Source organism: Meriones unguiculatus, chromosome 4, assembly GCF_030254825.1.
Source record: "Meriones unguiculatus strain TT.TT164.6M chromosome 4, Bangor_MerUng_6.1, whole genome shotgun sequence".
NCBI classification, from domain to species: Eukaryota; Metazoa; Chordata; class Mammalia; order Rodentia; family Muridae; genus Meriones; species Meriones unguiculatus.
In genome coordinates, this window is record NC_083352.1 from 113,926,296 (window position 1) to 113,950,238 (window position 23,943).

General features: G+C 50.0%; 1 protein-coding gene and 1 long non-coding RNA gene across 2 annotated transcripts in view; one reads left to right on the plus strand and one right to left on the minus strand.

The window, feature by feature from the left end:
* Slc13a3 (solute carrier family 13 member 3) overlaps positions 1-23,943 on the plus strand; it is a 65,271-nt gene that overhangs the window by 23,154 nt on the left and 18,174 nt on the right. The window contains exons 3-9 of the mRNA XM_021638162.2: positions 1,807-1,970; positions 9,758-9,824; positions 12,158-12,337; positions 15,282-15,407; positions 20,268-20,363; positions 21,440-21,544; positions 22,959-23,056. Of these exons, the coding sequence (XP_021493837.1) occupies positions 1,807-1,970; positions 9,758-9,824; positions 12,158-12,337; positions 15,282-15,407; positions 20,268-20,363; positions 21,440-21,544; positions 22,959-23,056 (836 nt within the window). The remainder of the gene's footprint in view (positions 1-1,806; positions 1,971-9,757; positions 9,825-12,157; positions 12,338-15,281; positions 15,408-20,267; positions 20,364-21,439; positions 21,545-22,958; positions 23,057-23,943) is intronic.
* Positions 17,782-19,981, minus strand: LOC132653739 (uncharacterized). Its single transcript, XR_009591581.1, has 3 exons — positions 19,188-19,981; positions 18,968-19,081; positions 17,782-17,857 (listed from the first exon to the last, which is right to left on the minus strand). It is a non-coding gene; the product is annotated as an uncharacterized LOC132653739 (long non-coding RNA).

Sequence of the window (23,943 nt, forward strand, 5' to 3'; positions counted from 1 at the left end):
CTCAGTCTCTCTGAGAGGAGGTGATCTTTTGTTGTCAGATGATTGGGTGCCTTGAAAAAGGAGTGTTTATGGCTATTTGTTTCATTTAACATATATAAATGATTATATATGTTAATATGTACAGTAACTACATATTTGATGTTTGTAACACATATATAGAACACATACACTGCCCTTTATGACCTAATATTTGTTTCAATCTATACTCCTCAAATAAAAATTATACTATTAAAAAAAAAAAGGAGTGTTGCTGGGCCATGGCAGTGCACGTCTTTACCCCGGGCACTTTTGGGGCAGAGGCAGGTGGCTCGCCGTGTGTTCAAGGCCAGCCTGATCCATATAGTGAGTTCTGGGCCAGCCAGGGCTACATAGATGGTGAGGCCCTGTCTCAAGAAGAAAAGAGCGTTGTCTTCCTCTATCTAGATGTGTGAGTGTGGGTGCACGTGTGCCTGTATTGATGGTTTCCCATGAACCCTGTGGCAGCCTGCTGATGCTCACCCTTTCTAGAAGGTTAATGGGATGATGCACAGCTCAGTGACAGCAAAATGCAGGTATCTAAACAGTCCCTTTAGCACACAGCTGTGCCAGCGTGCCCATACACAAACCTCTAATAATACAGCACAGAGAGTGGCCTAACAACAGCCATCATTTGGTGTTAGGTTTCACTGTCCGGACACCTCAACCTGTAGTGGTTCCCAACCTATGGGTCCTGACCCCTTTGATGGTGTCAAACAACTTTTCACAGGGGTCACCTAAGACCATCTGAAAACACAGGTATTTACATCTCGATTCACAACAGTAGCAAAATTACACTTACGCAGCCATGAGATAATTTTATGGTGGGGGGGGTCACCACAGCATGAAGAACTGTATTAAACAGTCACAGCATTAGGAAGGTTGAGAACCACTGTCTTACAGTGCAATGGGAAAGTACTCTTGACAACGTGTTTCAGCTACACAGTCCTGGGCTACTGTTCACGCTGCTGAATGCTCTGTTCCCGTCAGCAGACCTGTGGGACAGTCTCAGATAAAGGCTCGTTTAATGCCAAGTGTGAAGTCCCGGAGAGGAAGGGGCTTACTTCTTGATGGAGGCAGTCTCTGGGTTCGGTTGGGTAAAATGGACAGAAAGGCTAAGATGCAGCAAGGGAGCCAGGAAGAAACTGGTTTAAGAGGAGGCAGAAAGAGATGAATCCAGAAGCTGCTGGAGTCATAGGGAATGACAGGGTTAGGGTCCTTGGCTTAATCTCCTTAATACTGCAGTTTAAAGAGCTCCGGTGGAAACCCCGTGACACTTAGATTCTGCTGGTGGCGGTGGACCAGAGAGCAGGAACAAGGCTCCAGGTGGGCTTCGTGCTGGTGAGGGAGCAGCAGGGACAGGCAAGAAGGGAGAACAAGAAGGGACAGGTGGCAGAATGAAGCCTGCTCGCTTCATTCTGGAATGGGTGCCATTAAGGTCCTGGAGGTAAGGCAGGGAAACTCCGGGCTGGGGCTGACTTCGTGGTCAGGCTCTTTAAGCACAATGAGCCACGTTTCCCTTGGATCCAAAACAAGCCTAAGGCCGGCGAGGCGGTTCAGGGGTGACCTGAGTTAGGTCCCTAAAGTCCACATTCAGCTGAACCAAACGTACACCATCGTGCATACCCCAGATCAAACAAGATAAGCCTAGTCAGTTGCTCCCATGCTTGCTACTCATCTGCCTTGTCTGAATCCAACTTCCCGCCTGTAAAACCAACTGCGTAGGCTCCCCCAGGACTAGAATAGTCCCTCTTGGAGCCCGAGTTCTAGATCTCTCTTTCTGCCACCCAGGCTCATCCTGGGGATGATGGTGACCACTTCCTTCCTGTCTATGTGGCTGAGCAACACGGCCTCCACTGCCATGATGCTGCCCATCGCCAGCGCCATCCTCAAGAGCCTCTTTGGCCAGCGTGACGCTCGGAAGGATCTTCACCGGGAAGCCGGTGAGAGCACAGGTGAGTCTGGGCAGGTGCCAGGGTCCACACCACTGCTGGGGGGGATGGGCATCGGACGTCCACAGGCCACTGGGCACACACACACACACACACACACACACACACACACACACACACATGTGCTGGGCACATGCTGTGGGCTAATTGTTTTCGATGATGACAGTTAATTGAGAATCAGTTTACCACGCCAAACCATGGTACCCTGGACTTTTTAGACTCCCATTCACTGTACTCTAACCAATGGGTTAAGCCACCTTCCTATGCATCGGGGAGCAGGTGATGGAGTTAATTTTGTTTGCAAGCATTTGAATGGGTGCTCACAAACACTGAGACCCAGGAAACAGTGAGGCAGGGAGGCATCCGATGGCCAACTCCCAGGACTGGTGGGAACAGGAGCTGTGCAAATTCTCAGGCACTGCTGGCTGGAGTGGGGTCCAGGCTAGCCCTTCTCAAGGGCATTCTGCAAGAACTTATTCAAGCTATGTGAATGTTTGCAGTTTCTTTCCCAGATGTAAATGCTCAAAGAATTCTCCAGCCCACTGGCAAGGAGAGCAATGCGGTGCTGTTACTGCAGTGTTCTCCATGATGGGCTGGGGGCGGGGAGGGAGGGGAGGCGATGAAGGAGGTAGGGGTGGTGCCGGTCTGTAATGTCTGTAATCTCATCGCTCAGGAGGTAGGCTGACCTCAGGGAGTTGCAGGCCAGCCAGAGCTACATGGTGAGACCCCTCTCTCAGAGTAAGGACTGGCAGGAGGGGCATCTCACTGGAAGAATGCTCCTGTCACAGACTGAACTGGCCTGAGGGGTCTGGCCTCTCTACCCCCTGACGCTGGGCTCGAAGCAGATGCTGTGTTTTCGGATGACCGTGTAGGATTCAGACAGAAGCAACTGCCCAAGGTCACATAGACAGAGGGAGGTTAAGCCTGATTTTGAACCCATGAAGTGTGGCCAGAGTTCTTTCGGCAGCAATAGAAAGCATGTCTGCCTTCAAGTGGCCTTAAAAAATAGAGAGCTGTTCTTTTCAGACATGACAAAATTAGAGAAAGACATTGTGGGGTTACTTTGGAGGCACAAGGACATGAGGAGTTTTCATTGATAACTATGTGATTCACCCCAACCCATGGTGATAAAGTAGCTGGGTTACTTTGTCTTATTGATGTCAATATACTTTTTTTTTTCTTTTCGGTTTTTCGAGACAGGGTTTCTCTGTGTAACCTTGGCTGTCCTGGACTTGCTTTGTAGATCAGGTTGACCTCAAACTCACAGAGACCCACCTGCCTCTGCCTCCCTGAGTGCTGGGATCACAGGCGTTCTCCACCACGCCTGGCTGTCAATATACTTTTAAGAGAGGCCTAAGCTTCATCCCTGCATGGGTCGAAATTGCCAGCTCATCTCTGGCATTATTTCTTCCACAATCACAGACCCTACATCCTGCACATGCTGTGCTGAGAAAGGCTGCGTTTCCCACATTCCCCCCCGCTTATTAGGTGGTCAGGTGTCTAAGTTCGGTCTGAGAGAAACTAGTGGAAACATTCGGGCTCTTGTGGTTCTGCCCTTCCCAGAACCTGTCCCCTGTTGCATTGATATGACTGCAATGGTGAGAGATGGCACCTGGGATGAGAGAGGGAAGCCGTGCCTTGACAAAAGCGGCTGAGCGCCTCCACAGAGGTATCACTCAGGCCAATAAACACAGCAAGCACTGTTCCTGAAGCCACGGGGAGCATTAGCCATGGAGCCTCGCCAGCAGTGTTGTTTGCAAATATGTGTCAATACGCTCATCCTGGAACACGCTAGTCCTACAAGTATGAAGAGCTGAGTTCCACTCTCAGAGCCCATGTTAGAAAGCCAGGTGAAGTAGCCTGTGCTTGTGGTCCCAGCGCTGGGGACGTGAGCACAGGTGGACCCCTGGAGCTTGCTGGCCAGGCAGCCTGGCCAAACTGGTGAGACCCAGGCCAGCGTCCCTGTCCCCCCAAACCCCACGATGCCAAACAGCGTGGTGCAAGCCTTTGGCCTTTGATCCCAGCACTCCAATGGCAGAGGCAAGTGCATCTCTGTGAGTTCAAGACCAACCTGGTCTACATAAGGAGTTCTGGGCTGGTCAGCACAGCATATGAGACTCTGTGTCCAAAAAAAAAAAAACAAAAAAAAAAAAAAAATGGATGACTCCTGAAGAACAATACCTGAGGTTCACTTCTAGCTTCCACATACACAAACATGCTTGCACATATAAACCTGAACACATGTACACACACACACACACCTGTGCACATGTTCACATGCATACTTACATGCACTTGTATACTGCATATATAGATGCACAGACATGTACACATATGCACACATATGTACGCATGTACTTGTGCACACATGTACACACATGTATACCGCACACGCACATGCACACAGGCAAGTCGCTCACACATGCACACTGCATACGCATTCACACCTACGCACAGGCACACCTGCCCACATGTGTATACCCAAATGGCACACTGATCCAGACACTGTCTACAGACTGCCCGTGTGTGGCAAGCGTGGGTGTTTACCCCTCACACATGACCCTGAAAGCTAGAAGTAGAAGCACTTTGCAGGATGGGGTTTGGAGAGGCGGAGTGACACATGGAGTGTCGCTGTTGGTGAAATAACAGAGAGGGTCTGTCCCAAGGACAAAGTCTTCCAGGCAACTGTGGAGATTGGCCAGGTAGTGGCGTTGGCAGTTGTTCCCCGTAAATATAACCAGACAGTAAACATTTTAGGCTTTGTGGGCCACGCTGTCGCAAGTTCCCAGCTCTGCCTTTGAAGAAGGTGGCAGGGCGCCGACAGCTGGCTACACGCTAAGAAAAACCCGTGTGTGGAAGCCAAAGTTAAGGTTCCCTATAATTTTGTCATGCCCAAATGTTGTTCTTCTACGTTCTATGGATGTTGGGTGTTTCTGTGTGCACTGTACATGTTTATACGTGTTTGAGGGAGGCACACATGCAGCGTGTCCTTTGAGACAGGGTCTCCTGATGGACCTGAGTGCCCTGTAAACACAGCTGGCGGGCCAGCCCCGGCCAGGATCCTCCTGTCTCTGCCTCCCCTGCCCAGGGCTCACAGACACATGTGCACTTAGCTTTTTTTTTAATTTTAATTTTATTTTTTGATTTATTTATTTTACATGCCTTGTTCTGCCTGCATGTGTGTCGGATCCCTGGAACTGGAGTTAAAGACATTTGTGAGCTGCCATGTGGGTGTTGAACCCAGGACTTCAGGAAGAGCCAGCTGGTGCTCTTAACTGCTGAGCCATCTCTCTAGCACCTGCACTTGCCTTTTACGGGGTACTGGGAATAAAACTCAGATCGTCATGCTTGTGCAGCGAGTGCTTGGCTAACTGAGCCATCTCTTGAGCTCTGGATATTTTGAACTCTCTAAAATTGTAAGAGCTATTCTTAGTTGGCGGTCAGCTAAGACGAGGTGAGCCAGATGCAGGCTCTAAAACAAAGGCTGCCTAAGCCCGTCCTATGATGCTGGCTTCCTGACATTCAAACTGTTCCCTCCCAAGTTGTGGGGCTCTGAGAGGATGGCCTCACCATCATCCTGGGCAGCTGACACTGACTCTTTACTCATTTCCGCCTCAGCTGAACCTCTCCCTTCTGTTTTGCCTGATGTGTCTGCAGAAGAGCTGTGCTCTGTTTGAGGACCCTTCTGAGGGTCTGTGTCTGAATGGGGGTGGGCTCATTTTGATAATCGGGAGTTGAGGAAGAAATAAGGAGAGGATGAAGAAGACCCCAAGGGTTACCATGGCAACGTGGTCTGTGGCACTAAGTGACTGAGTTGAGCTAGCTGACTGTGGGGCTGTATTCCTTCCATCCCACTCTCCTGCCTCCCGCAAGATGGCCACATGAATGTTTGAATGTCCAGTCCCTCATAACAGAAACAAAACCTCTAAGACCTTTAAAGGACAGCGGGCTTGCCTGGGGTCATAGGCAGTGAGGGTTATGAACAGAAAGCTAAAAGCCATTCTTCCTCCTCTGCAGGCTGTGGGGAGACTGAGACCCTGGAGGCCAGGCTAGACATCTGTCATTAGGCTGCAGGATCCGAGGCCTGAAGGTTAATGATCAGCCTCAGAGGCTCAGGGCAGCAAAGAGAGAGGCCCTTTCCACTCAGTTTCTGTGCTTTAGGCAGGAGAGGGGACGTGCGGGTTTGTGCTAGTGGAGTCGGATCTGAACAAGGAGTTTCTCAGGGCTCCAAGTTCATAGGCAGGTCAACAACAATGCCAACGCAAGCTGTCCTGTCCTCAAGACCCTGAGTGTCAACTCGGCTCAGTTTCTCATTAGCCCGCTTCATGTTTATGGTCCCCATTTTAAAGGAGCAACGGAGGCTCTCAGAGGCAACAGAATGTGGTAAACAAAAGGCAGCTCTCTGAGAACATAGACAGATGGGAGCAGATGCTGGCCTAGGGTGGGGGTCACTAGGCAAGACCCCAAGAGGTCCTCCACCTTGCAGGGAGTCCCCGCCTCCTCTCCCTCCCATTTTGCTGCTTTCTTCTGAATGGTTCTGTGGCATCCTGTCATTACACTTTGCACTGTAGGGAGCGCTGTTCTGACCCAGGCTTCAGCCAAGGAGATTCCCTCAAGGCTGTGTTTCCTCTGAGTCCATCAGCCAGCAAGGGATTTGCCTAGGTTTTGAACCTGAACTCTTCTGTCTTTTCTCTGCCAGGAGCAGGCCGCCAATATGTCCCACCCATATGGTTGTAGTCAGGTTGAGGCAATCGGCTCCCTCTTGTGTCTTCCAGCACTACCCGGCACATAGTAGGTGCTCAATAAGTGCACGTAGGCAATGAGGAAGCAAATGAACAGACCAGCTAGCATCCATGCTAACCCTTAGTTTCCCTCTTCATCCAATGGAGAGATGAATACTTACCTCCAGGCTACTGTGTGTGTTGAATGAATTGTGTTCATTGAACTACCTAATGTGTTTGGCCCTCCATGGGGTGCTAACTCAACAGGCCAGCTCTTTCCTGAGGCAAACTCAAGAGGCTGGATAGGGAAGTCGGAATACTCATTAGTTCTGTGTCGGACCTACCAGGTGCTGGGTGAGGGCCCTGGACACATGGTAAGAATTGTGGGATGGAGATTGGCAGGTCAGTCCTGGGTAGAGCATAGGTTTGGCTCTGCCACTAATTCACTGGGTCTCCTTGGCCCCAACCTTGACCTGCCTCTCCAGGCCTCATTTTCCAAGTGCAGAGGATGGCAGCAGCCCGACTCCATGATCGCTGGAGGCTGTATGACGGCAAACATGGAGATTCCAGAACTCCCATGTAGCATATGCTCAAGGCTTGTCTGCACAGCCCTTACGCAAGCACCAAGCTCTGGGCTGACCGGTGGCTCCAGGACCCAGCAAAGGCACCCAAGAGACTTTGCCCCACAGGCCTGTTTCTATCAGTCTCTGAGGCCACTTGGGTCACGGGAACGCCATGGGACAGCCAAAGCAAATGGTGAGCAAGAAACACTTGCCTTGGTTTTCCTGTTTTTCCTACTTCGCCTTTGTCACCATCACCACCATCATTGTCATCCTAGTGCCCAATCTGCACACCCAGGTGCACACACCAGACCTCCTGTGCCCAGTGGAACCACATACACAGGGTTCCCCAACTCTGATGTAGCCAGTGAGCAGTCAGGTTCCACATGGGACCCCTGGAGTGTACGTGCCCACCACCAGGACTTGGGCAGACACTGCAGGCCTCAGTTTCCCTTCTGTGGCTTCAGACCTGTTGCTCTTAACCCCTACTACACAAAAGGATCTCCCTCCAGTCTTGTCAAGACTACCGAGGCCCTGCCCACTGCAGAGCCCCCTGCAGACCCTCCGGGTAGGACTCACACCCAAGGGAGTACCTGCGGCTGGCGGGTTCTGCCAATGTCCAATGCTGACCCAGATACATGGGGCTCCGTAGGAAAGCTACAGGGCAAGCTAGACACGGTGAGGGCCAGGGGTCACTAGGTCGGAAGTCATCTCCTGGGGAGTGACTCCCCCACCCTCCCAGCCCCACCCCCATCTGTGTGCTATTAACAGCCCTTTACTCCCTGCTTCAGTGCCCTGGGCCCAGGCCTCGTGCACTGTGTGTGGACATGAGTCCCATTGCCCCAGCTGCAAGCTGGCCTTTCACCTGGGACCCCTGCTGTGTTCAACAGGGAGGGGGCACCCAGGGCACAGCAGAAGTGACGCTGTCAGACACCGTAGTCTTGTTCTCCTTTGCTGCCAGCAAGAGAGTGGCAGCCTGGGGCAAGGAGGGGTGTCCCCAAGGTAGCGGGGGAGGCCAAAGCAAGAGACCAGAACCTTCCTTCCAGTGCACAGGCCTGACTGTATGGCCTGATGTCTGGAAGGAAACGCCCATGTTAAAAAAAAATCAGATGGTGAGTGAGTGAGCGTGTTTGCATGTCAGTGTTGGTGTATGTGTGTATGTGCTCGAGAGAGAAGAGCACCTCCAGTCCCACTGGCCTCCTTTGATACATAGCACTTTCCGCCTCAGGACCTTTTCAATCACTCTTCATCACCCTGAGAATCCGTCACCACTTGCCCTGTCCTCACCTCCTGCACATAGCTAAGAATGACGGATGTTGCTTACCATCCAGGTTTCCGGTCAGCCAGACTCTTGAAGATGATGTCTCATTCCCTTCCCTGCGCTGTGTTTCCTGTGACACTCACCCGTGTTACACAGCATGCTTGTTTATCTCGGCCAAAGAGACCTGGTGACAGGTCTCACCGCTCATCGCTGGGTACCTCGTCAGAAGGTTTTGTGCTTGGCCCATTTAGTAAAATTTGCATACTTGAGTTCCAGCCTCCGCTCCCAGTAGAGGTGAGGCCTTGATTTCAAAAGAAGAGAGAGAGAGACACACACACACACAGCATGGTCAACCTCCATGTCTGTGTGGTCACCGGTGTTGCCTGGCCACCTGTACTCCATCCAAGCCTACACCTGCAAAGTGTAGCCCCACAGCTTCCTTCTCGGGCCCTACAACCCACAGGGCATTTGAGTCCCCTTTGGCTTTCCATACCCTCTAACCCTTCCTGACTCAGCGTGCCGGCTCCCTCAGCTCTGCCACCTTCTCCTACCCCAGGGCCTTTGCATTTGATGTTCCTATTTGCCAGGGCCTTTTCCCATGGGGCTTTGTACGACTGGCCACTGTCATACCTTGGGCTTGATGGAACGTCATCAGCTCATAGTGATATGACATCAGTGGTATTTGACTGTCACTTTTTTTTTTCTAAGCCTGGTTTTATTTCATTGCTGCCTGAAATTGTCACTATTATCTTCTTGGCTTTTTTTCCCTATTCTAGAATGCAGTCTCCAATGGAGCAGAGACCTTGATCTGTGTTGTGCACTGGGTCAGCGACTATGTTTTGGATAAACAATTAAATGAGTGAATATGAATGAATGAAGAGCATCCCTCACATTGCTCATCTTTCCCAGGTAGCCTTTGGCAATGGCCCCTCCGGTCATCCTCTGTTTGAGTTCTGGGCTGTCAGTCAGCCTGGCAGTGGAGACACCTCCAAGCATAGACAGTGGGACCAAGTATGGAATGCAGAGTGCTGAGTTTTACTTCCTCCCTCCCATGCCCCTCTGTTCCTTTTTCCTTCCCTACTCCCCCCATACCCCTCACTGTCTCTTGACCTGCCTCATTTCTTTGTTCTTCAGTGAATAGCATGCCATCTTTCCGGCCAAATCTTGTTCCTGGCTGGCTGCACAAGATTTGCAGACTTCCGGTTAGTCCCCTTTGCATTCACCAGTGCGCCTGCTCTTTATTCCCAGCTGCTGTGCGGGGAAATGGACTTCGAACAGTGCCCACGGAGATGCAGTTTCTCGCCAGTTCGGAAGGGTAAGCTCTGGCCACATTCCCGGGGAATCCCAGAGCCTGATTCAGGGGGATGGTTGAAAAGGACTGGGTGCTGAACCAGCCCCACCAGCCCCAAATTCTTTCCAGATGGTCCAGGTTTCTGCCCTTCACTTCACTGGCTTAGGCGAAACCCTCCTTTTTAAAAAGCAGCCAGGTGGAGACGCATATACCTGTAATCACAGCCCTTTGGAGACGGAGGGAGAATGAGGAGTTGGAGGTTAGGCTGGGATACATAACAAGATGCTCTCTCAAAACCTTTAATTGTCTCAGACTAAAAAGCATCCGTGGGGCTGGGGAGGGGCCATCAGTAAAGTGCTTGTCTTGCAGACACAAAGATGAGTTTGGTCCCAGAATCCATGGAGAGAGAGAGAAAGAGAGAGAATAAAGGCCAAGCGTAATGGCCACAGGGAGACTCCTAGTGCTCACCAGCCAACTAGCCTAGCCTTCTTCTTGAGTTCAGACCAGTAAGAAATACTGGCCCTCCAAAATGGTGGACAACACCTGAGGGCGACACTCACGGTTGACCTCTGGCCTCCACAGGCGCACACGCACGTAAAGGCAAACTGGAGGCCGGCAACAAGATCCCCAGCCTTGGAATTCTTTCAGGCATTAGCTCCCTGCCATTCCATGGCTCTGTGTGTGTGTGTGTGTGTGCGTGTGTGTGTGTGTGTTTACAGCCACAGCGCACATGTGGAGGTCAGAGGACAACTTACAGGAATCAGTTCTCTTCTCCTTCTACCATGTGGGTCAAAGGGATCAAACTCAGGTCATCTTGCAATCGATCCTGTTAGGCAAGCCTGCTGAACCACATGCCCAGCTTGCAATTGCTTTTTGTTGGGTCATTTTGTTTTGTTTTTGGTTTTTTTTGAGACAGGTTTTTTTTTTTTCTGGGTAGGCCCTGCCTGTCCTGGAACTCGCTCCGTGGACCAGATTGGCCTCAAACTCAGAGATCCACCTGCCTTTGCCTGCCAAATGCTGAGATTAAAGGCGTGCATCACCGCTTCCCGGCACAATTTTTTCTTTTTTTAATCTTCATTCCTTTTTTGTTTTTCTGACTTATTGGGGAATAATTAACATTAAGATGTTTTGAGATACATGTATGCAGTGAACTGACTGCTTTAGACAAGGTGGTCAGCACCCCGCCATCTCAGACTCCACACATGCAATTCCTAATTCCAGCCACATAGAAGCACTTTACAGCGGCCTTAGAAAGGAAGCAGCATCCTTAAGGGATGGGAGGTAGCTCAGTCGGTAAAGCAGTCCTTTTGCACTAAGGATGTGAGTTCAAATCCTCAGAATCCAAGGAAAGAAAAGGCAGGCACGGCACTGTGCCCCTGTAACCGAGGAACCGGGGAGTGGAGACAAGACAGCACCAGCGGTGAACTGGTGAGCCAGTCCCTCTGAATCATGGTCTCTGGCTTCCTCACCGTCTCTCAGAGAAGCAATTAGGAACTCTTTGCTTCAATCTTTCCCAAACTGTACAAGGAAAACAATGCAGAAAATTCAAAGAAGAAATAAAAGCGAGGGGGAGGGGAGGGACGCATTAATTCTGTTCCTGAGGAAGGGAACAAAACAAGATTGTGTATACCATTTGGGACGGCAATACTTGTGCATCTGTGAGACACAGTATTACACGGATGTTTTTACCGGCGCTGATCTCAGTTGCCTCTCACGTGAGTCTGATACAGACACTTGTCTTAACAGATGCCTCTCCGATCACCCAGTTAATTTTAGTTTACGTTTAAAATTACATTCCTACATTTTAATTTTGCCGAGTTCGTGTGCTTGTGCGTACACGTGTGGTGGTCAGGGAACAACGTGCCGGGGTCGGTTCTCTCCTACCACCATCTAAGTTCCAGGGGCCTTGAACGACTCAGCTATCTCGCTGGCCCCCGAACGACACACTTTAACAGCAGCTACAGAGGTTTGCAGAGAGGGACTCTGCACGTAGCCAATCGCCCCTGGATGGACATTTAGGTTGCTTTTGATTGAAATAATATTTAATGCCATGGTGTACCCTGCTACCCACTGAGATGCTTAACTCTTTGTTTGTTTGGTAAATCCTTCAAGTAGAGTAGAAGGCTTTCAGGGCCCAAGACAGTTTTGACTCTCGAAAGACTCCTAAAGCAGCAAGCAGAGGGTGTGTGTGTGCGCGTGCGTGCGTGCGTGCGTGCGTGCGTGCGTGCGTGCGTGCGTGCGTGCGTGCGTGCGTGCGTGCGTTGTCTCCCCCTGAAGCAGCAAGCAGGTAGCTGGCTCCTCCTAGGGCCAGAGGCTCTGACTGCTCCGAATCGCTTCTCTCTGGTCCTTTTCCACAGAGGCCACCCTGAGAATGCAGAAGCCCCACTGGAGCTGCCCAATGACTCCAAGGAGGAGGAACACCGCAGAAACATCTGGAAGGGCTTCCTCATCTCCATCCCCTACTCAGCCAGTATCGGGGGCACTGCCACCCTCACAGGAACGGCCCCCAACCTCATCCTGCTCGGTCAGCTCAAGAGGTAGGAGTGGGGAGACGGCCCAATGGGTAGCATGTACACGCATGAGGACCTAAGTTTGGATCCTCAGAAACCACCTAAGAGTGAGGCATGACGATACACGTCTGTAATCCCAGCTCTGGAGAGGCAGCGAGAGGGAACGCTCCGTGGCCAGGCAGCGTGGTTGAGGCAGTGAGCTCCAGGTTCATGGAGTCTGCCTCAAAAAGTAAAGTGGAGAGTGGCTGAGGAGGACACTTACATTGACATCAGGCCTCCCCATGTACACAATGTGCGCACACACATATGCACACAAACATACTCATGTACACACATGCACACATACACGCACACACACAATTAAACAAAGTGTCCCCTGTAAGCCAAGGGTCCATTCTTCTCCTCCCCTTACTTATTTCCCAGTCAAGGATGCTGATGAAGTGAGCCTCTTGGCCTAGCTCTGGGGACACAGAAACACCCAGTACCATCAACTCTCCGCCTCTGGGGAACCTCCATTGTGGGGTAAAAAGACAGGCAATGAGCAAAGAGCAAATGAATGCTGAGTGTACAGCATGTTCTCCATCCTAAACAGGACTTAGAGACGGGAGGATCTGAGGTTCAGGGTCATCCTCATAGAGAGTCTGAAGCCTGCCTGGGCTACTTGTGACCCTCTCTCAAAACACAAAGCCGAAGAAGCAAACGGATGTATGCTATGCATTGGGGCAGAGACAAAGCAGAGCAGGCGGGGCCGTGGGACTGACAAGACCAGGGCCCGTGGAGACAGGTCCATCAGGGACACCTGTTTGCTGAGATGGCGTTTGAAAAGAGCCCTAGAGCGAGAGTGTAAGCTCTAGAAGCTGAAAGAGCAGAGGCTCCGAGGTGTGAGGACTCCTGGGAGTCTCAGGGAACAGCACGACCAGAGAGAGCAGGCAGGGCCACCCTGTAGGCTGAGGCAGGGGGATCACCATAGCTCACGTTAGATTCTAGCGGGACATCGTCTCAAAAATGAACAAGCAATTTTTATAAAGAGTGTGAGGGGGCTTACAAACATAGCATGCGAACCCCAACAGGTAAGACTGTGAGACCCCGAGGGAACAGGGTGTGACATGATGTCAAACTCAGATCCTGGCCTTGGCTGAAGGCAAGAATGAGCCCCAAAGAGGCTTCCAGCTCTGAGCCAGCTCCTGTAGGGGAGTCCTTCCAGCATACTGACTGGTCCCAGGCCTGAGAACAGGAGAGAAGGGTTCCCTCCTGCTTGGTTTCACTCTGATAGCCCAGGTTCTGGCTTATAAATCTTATTTCAATATTCTCTACAATTTTCAGATCCCTGGGCTTTCTCTGAATGCATGTGTGTGTGTTTATGTATGAGTGTGTGTGTGCCGTCTATTTGTGTAATTTACACAAATGTGAATGTAAACATTTGTCAAACAGCCCTAAAAAGGACCTGGAAATTCATTATGGCTGCAGAGGCTGGCCACCAGCCACACCTAGTGCTCAACCAGAGGCCAAACCCAAGAGGCAGGCGGTGGTGGCAGCTGGGGAGCTGGTGGCCATTTCTCACCTGCAGCCGTGATAATCAGGTGATGCTGAGGCATTGCCAGCACAGTAGAATGCTTCCCGCCCAAGCATGAGGACCCGAGTCAGATCCTCATCACCCCAGTAAAAATCCAGATGTGGCGGTATTCACCTGTCATACCGGCACTGGGAAGCAGAGAGGGGAGGGTCCCTCGGTCTCACTGAGCCCCCACAGGGACCTGGGAGAAAGGAATGGCCATGGTGAGCTGCCCTTTGCACGAACACATTTTTACCAGTTTATTCTGGTGACAAAATATAACCTCTTAGAAAATACAGAAAAATATTTAAATTGTAAACTCCTTCAATCACTGATAGTAGGCTTCCTCATAGTGCTTTCTATGGGTGTGCATATATTATATATGTCTATAATTAATATATATTAAGCATACATTTCCATTTAATACTATTTTACCATGCTGTCTGTGTACTTTTATAGCCTGATCTTATCATAAAAATCTCACAGAAATATTTCTACAGGCTAGGAACAGTCCTATCTTGGGCATTATATTGAATCAATTATGGGTCTTGATTACTTTCCTTTTAGTATTATTTTGATACATTAGGAACTTATACCACTTGCCCCATACTCACTAATATGTTAATATATTTTTTAACTATTTTGCTCTTTTCCTTGCCTGATTACAAGGCATATCTTTTTTTATTATTCTAGAAAATCAGATAAAGAAAACCAAAGACATGAAATCCTCTCAGGGTCTCACCCTTCGCTTTATTATGTTTTCGTTTGTCGGACAACAGTTACCCACTCTTTGTTCTGTCTTATTTATTTGCTTATAACTGGCTGCTGGTAGTTATTTGTCCATAGTATTTTATCTGCATCACTTAGTAACATTTTTTTTTTCTTTTCAAACTTTTTTTTTTCCATTTTTGTTTGTTGCATGGCCTCACTGTAGCCCTGGCTGGCCTGGAATTCCCTAGATAGACCAGGCTGGCCTTGAACTCACAGAGATCTCCTGCCTCTGACTCCTGAGTATTAGGATTAAAAAATTTCACCTCCAGATCCCACCCAAGATGTGGTGTGTTTGCTGTCAGACTCAGAGGAAATGTTTGAACATGATGTCAGAACTAATAGCACATAATTTCAAGTGAAGCTCAGATCTGGGCTGGACGCACTGTCTCATGAATAATGACCACTTGAGTTTGTCACGGTGCAACTTGCCCACATCACTGTCCGGAAGGGTTCTGCTGAGTCAGAACCCACCCCTCTCCCAAAAGGAAAGGTACCTTCTGTCAAGTAGGAGGGGTCTTCTGTTAAGGGGGAGGAGTCTTCTCTTCCTGTTCTAGGGTCCTTAGCTCTCGGTCCTGATCCCCTGGAGGGCTCCCTCCTCGCCCTGGTGGTCCTGACGGATGGCTGCCCTTGCTTTCCTCTGTTCTCCAGTTTCTTTCCACAGTGCGATGTGGTGAATTTTGGCTCCTGGTTCATCTTCGCCTTCCCTCTCATGCTGCTGTTCCTCCTGGCCGGTTGGCTATGGATCTCCTTCCTCTATGGCGGAATGAGCTGGAGGTATGTGGAACCTTCTAGAGGGCTGGTGGGAAAGCCCAGGCTTCCCTGCCAGGCCCCACCTATTGCAGTTTGAACAAAGAAGAAGTGACTCTGGTTTTGGGGTAGCTTGGACCAGCAAGGGTGTTGGACCAGGAATTAGCTAGCCTCTGCTTCCTTAATGCCGGGATTAAAAGCATGCAGCATTATGCCCAGCTTTGTTTACATACATCCTAGGGCTCAGACGCAGGTCCTTGTGCTGACAAAAGCAAGAACTTTACCCAGGGAGCCATCTCCCAGCTACATGACTCATTTCTATCTTCCAATTACAAGTGTGATATGAAGCTTGATCTTTAAATTCATTGTTGCCTGTTTATTTTATTTGTGGCTCCTGAAACCTAACCCGGGGCCTTGCACATACCGGGCAAACATTCTGCCAGGGAGCTGGGGCCCCCTCCCCTTGTCTTTAAGACAGAGTCTCACTATGTAGTTCCCCTTTTGTCCCCACTTACTCAGTGCTGGAATTATGGTATGTGGTACCTCAACTGCCTGGAAACCCATTTCTTTAATGAAAGTTGCGAGTCTCTAGAAACAAGGACTATGGAACTATGAGCCAGGTACCGTGCAGATAAGGTTAGAGTCAGGGAGTAATTAAAACAGGAGCTGAGCAGGTGGTCATCCCTCACCCCCAGGCCTTGACTGGATCCTCTGTGGAGAGGGGCCAAAGGGATCCACTTGGGAACTGAGGTATATACACTTTGAGGTGCCCACGGGATGCCCCTGGCCTCAGGTGCCTTCCAAGGTCCTGATGGCAGAAGCCCAGGCCGAGCGCCAGCTCAATCGGGAGAGCACAGCCAGACTTAGCCACCTGGCCATGGTTCCAGTCTCACTGTCTGCAGTTCTGAACTCTGCTACCTCCCCAGGCCTCCCAGCTCTTAATTCCTCCCCTGTAGACCTGTAGATGAAATCAAGCTACAGTTGAGAGAAACACTCTGTGAGGGGCATGGGCAAGAGGCTGAGAATGAGGCAGAGCCGGGATCCCTTCATCTCCTTAGTTGTGTGACACACGTGAAGGCCCGAAGGAGGAAGCACATGTAGAGGGAAGCTCCGAGAGAGGTTTCTGCGGAGCAACAGCCCTGTTTAGTTTCTTGACTCCATCTTCACTTAGCCGATGGCTTCTGAGCCTTGTGTGCCCAACAGTCATAAGTGCTGACATCGCAGCCTTCAGCAAGCAGAGGCTGACCCTGGTGGTGGGGAGCTGGCACTCCTGGTCAGGGGTACTCAGTAAGCAACAAGGCGCGGTGGAGTTTCCAGCCAGGACAGAGTGAGGGTGGGCCCCAGAGCCTCTGGCCTGACCTGCAGGCCAGGAGCTCACTTCCAGGGGCATGATGGTTGAACTGGGGCATGGATAATGAGCAGAACTACCCTGAGGAAGGAAGATGAGTAGCTGTACGTGAAGAAGGGCATTGCAGGGAGCTAGAAGAGCAAGTGCAAAGGCCCCAGGGAAGGGGGAGCCAGGGGTGTTCTGAAGCCAAGAGAAGGCTTAGTGGGGCTCAGGAAACCAGAGAGGGAGAGCTGTGGGACACAAGGCCAAAAACCAGATGAGGGATTGTGATGAGGGATGATTTTGATCTGGTGGCCAGAGGGGACATCTGGAAATGTTCTGGTTCTCGGTTGAAAAGAGCTACCGGACTTCCCTGGGTGGAGACCAGAGGTACTGCTTAATACTCTGAGATGCGCAGGACACCCCCACAACAAAGAATTAGACAACCGTGTCCAAATTCAAGGAGGGCTGAGGCTGAGGAGCCCTGAGTTAGGTTGTTGAAGGCTTTGTAGTCGGTCCTCACACAAGATAGCCAGTGTGGGTGGCTTTTGTTTGTTTTGTGATCCTTGGTTTCGTTTATTTTTGAGACAGTTACTTACTGTGCAGTCCTGGCTGGCCTGGAGCTCCCTGTGTAGACCAGACCGGCCAAGAACTCAGAGATCTGCCTGCCTCGCCCCCCCCCCCCCCCGAGTACCAGGACTAAAGCCATGTACCACCACGCCATGAATGGGTTCTCTTTAAAATGCTTTTCCCATTTGAAAAGACAATACATACATAACGGCTCAAAAATCCAAACAGCACAAAGTGCTGTGTGGACATATCGCTTCAGTCCGTTTGTCAGGTGATTCCAGATTCTGACAGATTAGCAGTGAGCGCCAACCATTACAGCCCTGCCCCTTGTCACCTTGACACCAAACACATTGCTTTAAGGCATAACCTTCAATGTTTGCCCCTACGGGCTTACGTCCATGTTATAACATAAAGTGCACCCAGACAACTTTAAGGTTCCCCGGATCACCAGCAGTCCGAACACTTGGAAAGTCTAAAGTCTTTCCACGGTGAGCGTGCACATGTCCTTCATGTAATACCACATGTATGTAGCACTACCCAATTCTTGGTGAGCTTATATGTGTCCTTCATGTAACACCACCTAATTAAAAGAGACCAGAAGTCATGTAGAACAAGGCTTAATCAAACCAGAGCCAAACCCAGATGCTCCATGCCTGGCGCCTGGGGCTCACGTTGCAGTCTTCTAGGCTCCAGATGGCTGGGGCAGGCCCACTCCCTAAGCCCTGCCTCCTGTAGCGCACACAGCTCCTCCCTTAGGGCAGCTCCACTCCCTGGCAGATGTCCCATGTTCCTGTCCTCCCCGTCATCCCTGAGTCTCCACCACAGTGCAGGCTTCATCTTCACTGCCTCACACTGTGGATGCCGGAGCCTGTTTGCGGGAACTCCAACCCTGCCTCAGCTTCTCCTTGAGCCTCTCAGTCTTGCATCTTTCATGTCTTCCAAACCGGCTCCATACAGGCAATGATGCCAAGTTCTGCTGTGGGCTGGAGATATAGCCTGGCCCCCTAGAGCCCGAGTTATGTCAGTCCCTCTATGCTGACTCTCTGAGGGTTGTCTCAGCTGTGGGCTTCTTCCTTTAGTGCTGATCTCTTTAACCCTTAGAGCCGCTTTCTCAGAGCTCGCCCCAGCACTCTCCTGCCCTGAAATTTCCTCTGCTAGACACATTAATCTACCACCTCTAACTCAGACTCTCAGAATATGAGCAGAATAAAAAAATCCTACAAACAGCCCCTATTCTAGGTACTGATGAATCCTTGTTCCCCCTTAACCCATTAACATTTCTCTTAGCGTTCTTGTCTTCTAAGCTCCTACCAGAAGGGCCCATTAAACTCGGCCCCCAGCATTTGAAAGCTTTTCTAGCCCGAAGCTCCAAAACTCATCTGCATTCTTCCCATAAATGCCAGTTCCAGAGGCCTGAGAGCCACATGGGCAGGTTAATCACAGCAAAGGCCCCGCTGCTCAGTGCCCGTTTCTGTTGAATGTCCTGGTGGGAGCAACTCAAGAGAGGAGTTTATTTCAGCCCACAGTTCAAGTGAACAGTCCCTCATGGCAGGGAGGTCAAGGCAAGGAGCACTTAAAAAAGCAGGTCACATTGCACCCCCGGTCAGCAAGCAGAGAGTAATAAACACGTGCTGACCCGCTCATTCCCCATCTTGCAATCCAGGACTTCCTGCCCAGGGAACTGTCCTACCTACAGTAAGATGGATCTTCCCATCTCAGTCAATGCAATGGTTTCTCACAGGCCTGGCCAGAGGCGATCCCAAACCCTGTCAAGGTACAGCAGGAGCCCCTGTGTAGGGAGAACCTAGACAAAAAAAAAAAAAAAAAAAAGTAAATACTTTACAGCACGGAGTGTCCACTAATTCCAGAACTGAAAACAAACCAAGGGCTGTCAGTCCTGTCTCACTGACCTGTACATCCAGCTCAGTGACTGAATGGCCTCTTTTTCCATGTCAGTTTGAGATGTTGTCCTCACGGGGACTGAGTTCTCACTTGTGATGGAGTCCATTTCTGTTTCATTCCACTGATTTTTTTTGTTTATCCTTGTGTGGGTTTGACCTGTGAAATGACTTAAAGCCTGAGAACATAGCCAATCACATTTCCCATTTTTAAAAGGCCAAATAGAACGTAAGTTTTAGGAAGGAAAGGCAGATGCCAGGAGACCATGCATCAGGTAGCAGAGCCTTTGGGATGGGCCTGCTGTGGCTGGGCCAGGTAAGCAGCAGGGATGGTAGAGGAGAAGTTAATTCCCTCAGATCATAATGGCTCACCAGGTAAAGGCACTTGCAGTGAAACCTGATAACTTGAGTTTAGTACCTATTACAGTTATTTTTATTAACTGTGTTTGTTTCTCCTGGTTTCACTCTTAACTGGGCTATCATGTGAATAATTGAGACTCTTTATATTTGTTTATAATAAGCTTCACAACACAAGAACTGAGCAGTTATCTCTCTACTCTTAACCCTCTAGGTTAATCTGGTTTCCTCCCAGCATCCATCCCAGGATACTTGAACCTTGTAGCTTTCCTACTGATGTCCTCTCCTGGTATCTCCTAGACCTCTGCCCATGGCTGAATCCTCCTACTTTCTATCTTTTAATCCCTCCCCACCTGGCTGGTAGAAAGTCCAGCCCTATTCTCTCCTGCTCAGTGATTGGCTGTAAGCTGCCTTATTGGCATAGCAGGGGACCATTGGGGAGCAGAGTCTATACAACATTAAGACAAGAGATTTCAGAACAATGTTTGCAACCAGATATGACGGATATGGAAATCAGCACTTGAATGGTACAATAACCTTATGCCCTACCCACAACCTACATGGTAGGAAAGAATCCTGCAAACTTGACTTCTGACCTCCACGGGTGAACCAGGACACTTGCAGGCTCCCAAATACACAGAAGTAAATTAACCAAAAAAGGGAATTTTAAACTGTAAAGTCATCTCCCACAACCCCCTGCAGCCACCACTTTTAACCTTGCTCTTTCCACCCCAGGGGCTGGAGGAAGAAGAAATCTAAGATAAGAGCTGACGCAGAGGATAAGGCTAAAGCAGTGATTCGGGAAGAGTTCCAGAACCTGGGGCCCATCAAGTATGAAGGAGTGGTGGGGTGGGAATGAGCTGCCCTTGGGTTTTGGGGAGTTGCCTCAAGCTTGGCCCTGACTGAGTCCCAGGTGTACCTCCGGACCAGTGGCTAAGAGCGGTGGTGACAGAAGATGGCTCCTGCTTTGCCCAGATGCTGGGGCAGACACCTTAGGGACCATTAAGCGCAGGGTGGCTTTGGTTGGGCATCTTTCCTGTTCCACTTGAGATACCTTTTCTCTTCTAGTACATGGGATCTCTGACACCACCTCCCAGAGCTGTGAGCCTGGTTAATGCATGTTTCCCATGTGATAAAAATTAAGTTGGCTTCAGCAAGCCCAAATTTAAGGAGTGGTTCGGCCGTTGCTTTCTGTGCCTTCAGACGTCATTCTCCATTCTGTGAACTAGATACACTGCTCGCTGCTTCCTCCAGACTTGGAGAGTCTGTTTTTCTACTTCTGTGTACCCCTTTTCCATATCTGGCCATGCCTCTCCCTGTGTACGACCCTCTTAGAATATCTGTCACCTTCTGTATGCCTGTCAGTTTGTATGGTTGGGTTTTTTTGTTTGTTTGGTTTGGTTTTTTTGTTTGTTTGTTTGTTTTTGTTTTTTGTGTCTCCAATTTTTTTTTTTTTTTTGAGACGCAATCTCTCTATATAGCTCTATTTATCTAAGAATTCACCATGTAGACCGAGCTGGCCTTGAACTCAAAGAGTTCTGCCTGCTTCTGCCTCCTGCGTACTGGGATTAAAAGTGTATACCGACATAGCTGGCCCATTCCTCTCCATTTTTACCTTACCCTCCTCTTTGCTTTTCTGCCTTTATTTTGCTCTGACTGCCTGTCTGTCTGGTTTTTGGGTATGACCCTACCCAATTCCCCTTAACAATGATGGAAGCCTTTGGGAACCCTGGGCAGATGTAAATCTCTTGTACCCTGGGATATACTCTCTCTCTCTCTCTCTAAGCTTTCTTGAGTGTGAATGGGTGAATGGGCTCCCTCAGTTTTTCCCAAAGCAGGTCAGGGCCACCCCAAAGGCACCAATCTGAGCCCAGGGTCACCAACATTCCTACATCTCTGCACCACAGGTTTGCTGAACAGGCCGTCTTCGTCTTGTTCTGCACGTTTGCCATTCTCCTCTTCTCCCGGGACCCGAAGTTCATCCCTGGCTGGGCCAGCTTCTTCACCCCTGGGTGAGATTCTGCAGACCTGGAAGGCAGGTCTTCATGAGAGGACCCTGGGGTGGGCCATGTGGAGCTGGAGGGGCAGAGAGAGGTTAGGGGGATGAGAACACTTGGTTTCTCTGGAGACAAGCACTCAGACAAAAGTGGGTTAAAATCCTAGCTCAGCCTTTATGTGACTCAGTGGACCATTTGTTCCTTCAGCCACTTACAGAGAATGTCACATGCTAAGCATGACAGGTGCCATGGGCACAGACAGCAGGGCAGGCACTAGACAATCCAGTGGCCACAGCTTGGACTGGGTGCGCTGAAGAGAGTCAGCTGTACTATAAAACAATGGGGTGGGCCTTGGCTGTGGTTAGTTCTGGAAGGAATGGAAAGGCAGGAACAGGCTCAACCGTTTGAGCTGGTGGGAAGGAAGGATGGGTGCTGTGGTTGGAAGGGTGGACCAACACCTGCCGCCAAGGCCCTTCTCAGGCTTTGTTGACCATAGGCCTTGCCCTGGGAGTAGGGGCCAGCTACTGGAGGGTGGGCATGTGTAAGCATCTTATTCTTGAGGATAAATGTCTACAAGTAGAATAGCTGGGTGGAGGAGGTCGCATGTTAGGAGTGTGGAACATGCTACCAGCCACTCTCGCAAGGTTAACCCCACGGAGTATCTCACGACCCAAATGACCCCAATGCCTTCACCAGGCTTGGCCTCCGTGAACATGGCAGAAAAGTGGCCCCACTTGCGATGTGAGATCGGCCCAGCCCCCTCCATCCTCTTGGCCATTTCAAGCACCCTTGTTTGGTGTGAGCTTCAAGAATTAGCAATGGGCTCTGGGCTTCCTTGATCTCAGAACTGGAAAAATCAGGGTTTGAGGCCCATGCCCTCCACAGACCATGGTCTGGCCGTAAGCAAGTCATGTGTGCTTTCTGAACGCCTCCTCCCAAAACCTGCTCTGAAGGCCTCATGTCTACCAAGCTCCCACAAAGACACGGTGCGAGTTCCTAGAAGATGGGAGCTGGGTTTGGAGGAGCCGTGAGGCTGGTGTGGGTGGCTGCCTCTCTGGTGGAGAGCTGCCTGTGCCAGGAGCCCCAGCAGAAGCTAGACACGCACATACACTCTTATTAGGGGCCCAGGATAGGTGATTTACATGTGCTCCATGGACCCCAATATCCTGAGCCTTTCAAACTCCTCTCTTTGGAAAGCCCCGACTCTAGGTCCTTAGATCAGGAGAAGAAGCTTTTGTTTGACAGCAGTGAAATGCCCTAGGGAGTCCTGGGAGCCACATCCAACCTGGCACAAAGCAGGACGGTGGCCCCACAGCCCCAAGCGTCCCCTGTGGCAGACTTCTCCCGTCCGAGGAGCCTCTTTTACAGGTCTGCCAGGCCACGGACTGTCAGGAGCCAGAGGCTCATGCTCGTGGCCTTCTTTCTGCAGGTTTGTTTCTGATGCTGTCACCGGCGTGGCCATTGTCATCATCCTGTTCTTCTTTCCGTCCCAAAAGCCCTCACTCAAGTGGTGGTTTGACTTCAAAGGTAGGATGGTCACGGCTGGAGTCTTCAGCTTGTTAAGGGCTGGATGGGGAGCGTGGGAATCAGGGAGCAGCTCTCAGAGCTGCTGACCGCAAAGTCAGTGAACGACCCTGTCTGAGGACTGGGAATGCCCGGGTGGCTGTCCAGGGCAGGTATTAACAGCTACAGTTCCTGGGCAAGATCCAGCAGCTATCTATCCCCAACACACACATACATACATACATACACACACATACACACATACCTCATGAGCTAAGTATACTGGTCACATTTTCAAATGGTTGGGGAAAAAGTCAAAAGAAAAATATTTACTGACTATTTATGACTATTATATGAACTTCAGCCTCCATGGTTCATAAAATAGGCTTATTTTATGAATAAAATAAAATAATAAATAAAATAAAATAATAAAATAATTTTATGAATATACCCAGTCGTGGAGGGGCACCTGCCTTTAATCCCAGTGCTCAAGAGGAAGAAGCAGGGCAATCACTGAATTCAAGGCCAGCCTGTTCCACAGAGCAAGTTCTACTGACAGCCAAGGTTACACAGAGAAACCCTGTCAAAAAAACAAAGAAGAAGAAAATAAAGAAATGAAAAGAATAGAAAAGAAAGAAAAAAGAAGGAAAGAAGAAAAGAAAGAGATAAAGAAAAGGGGGAGGGCTTTGCATTTCCTCAGTAGATTTTAGAAGTTTCATGTTTTTAATTATGTGAGTGTAAAGACAATGGCCTCAATCTCTTGGTCCACAAAGCCAACCATGTTTACTTTTGGATATTTAAGAGGAGACTCCTGCTCAAGGTAGAACTTGCAATTTAGATGCCTGAAGAGCCAGTCAGACAAGCCTGAGTTAGACTTAAACTGGATAGGCACTGGGGAGGCAAACTGCCCA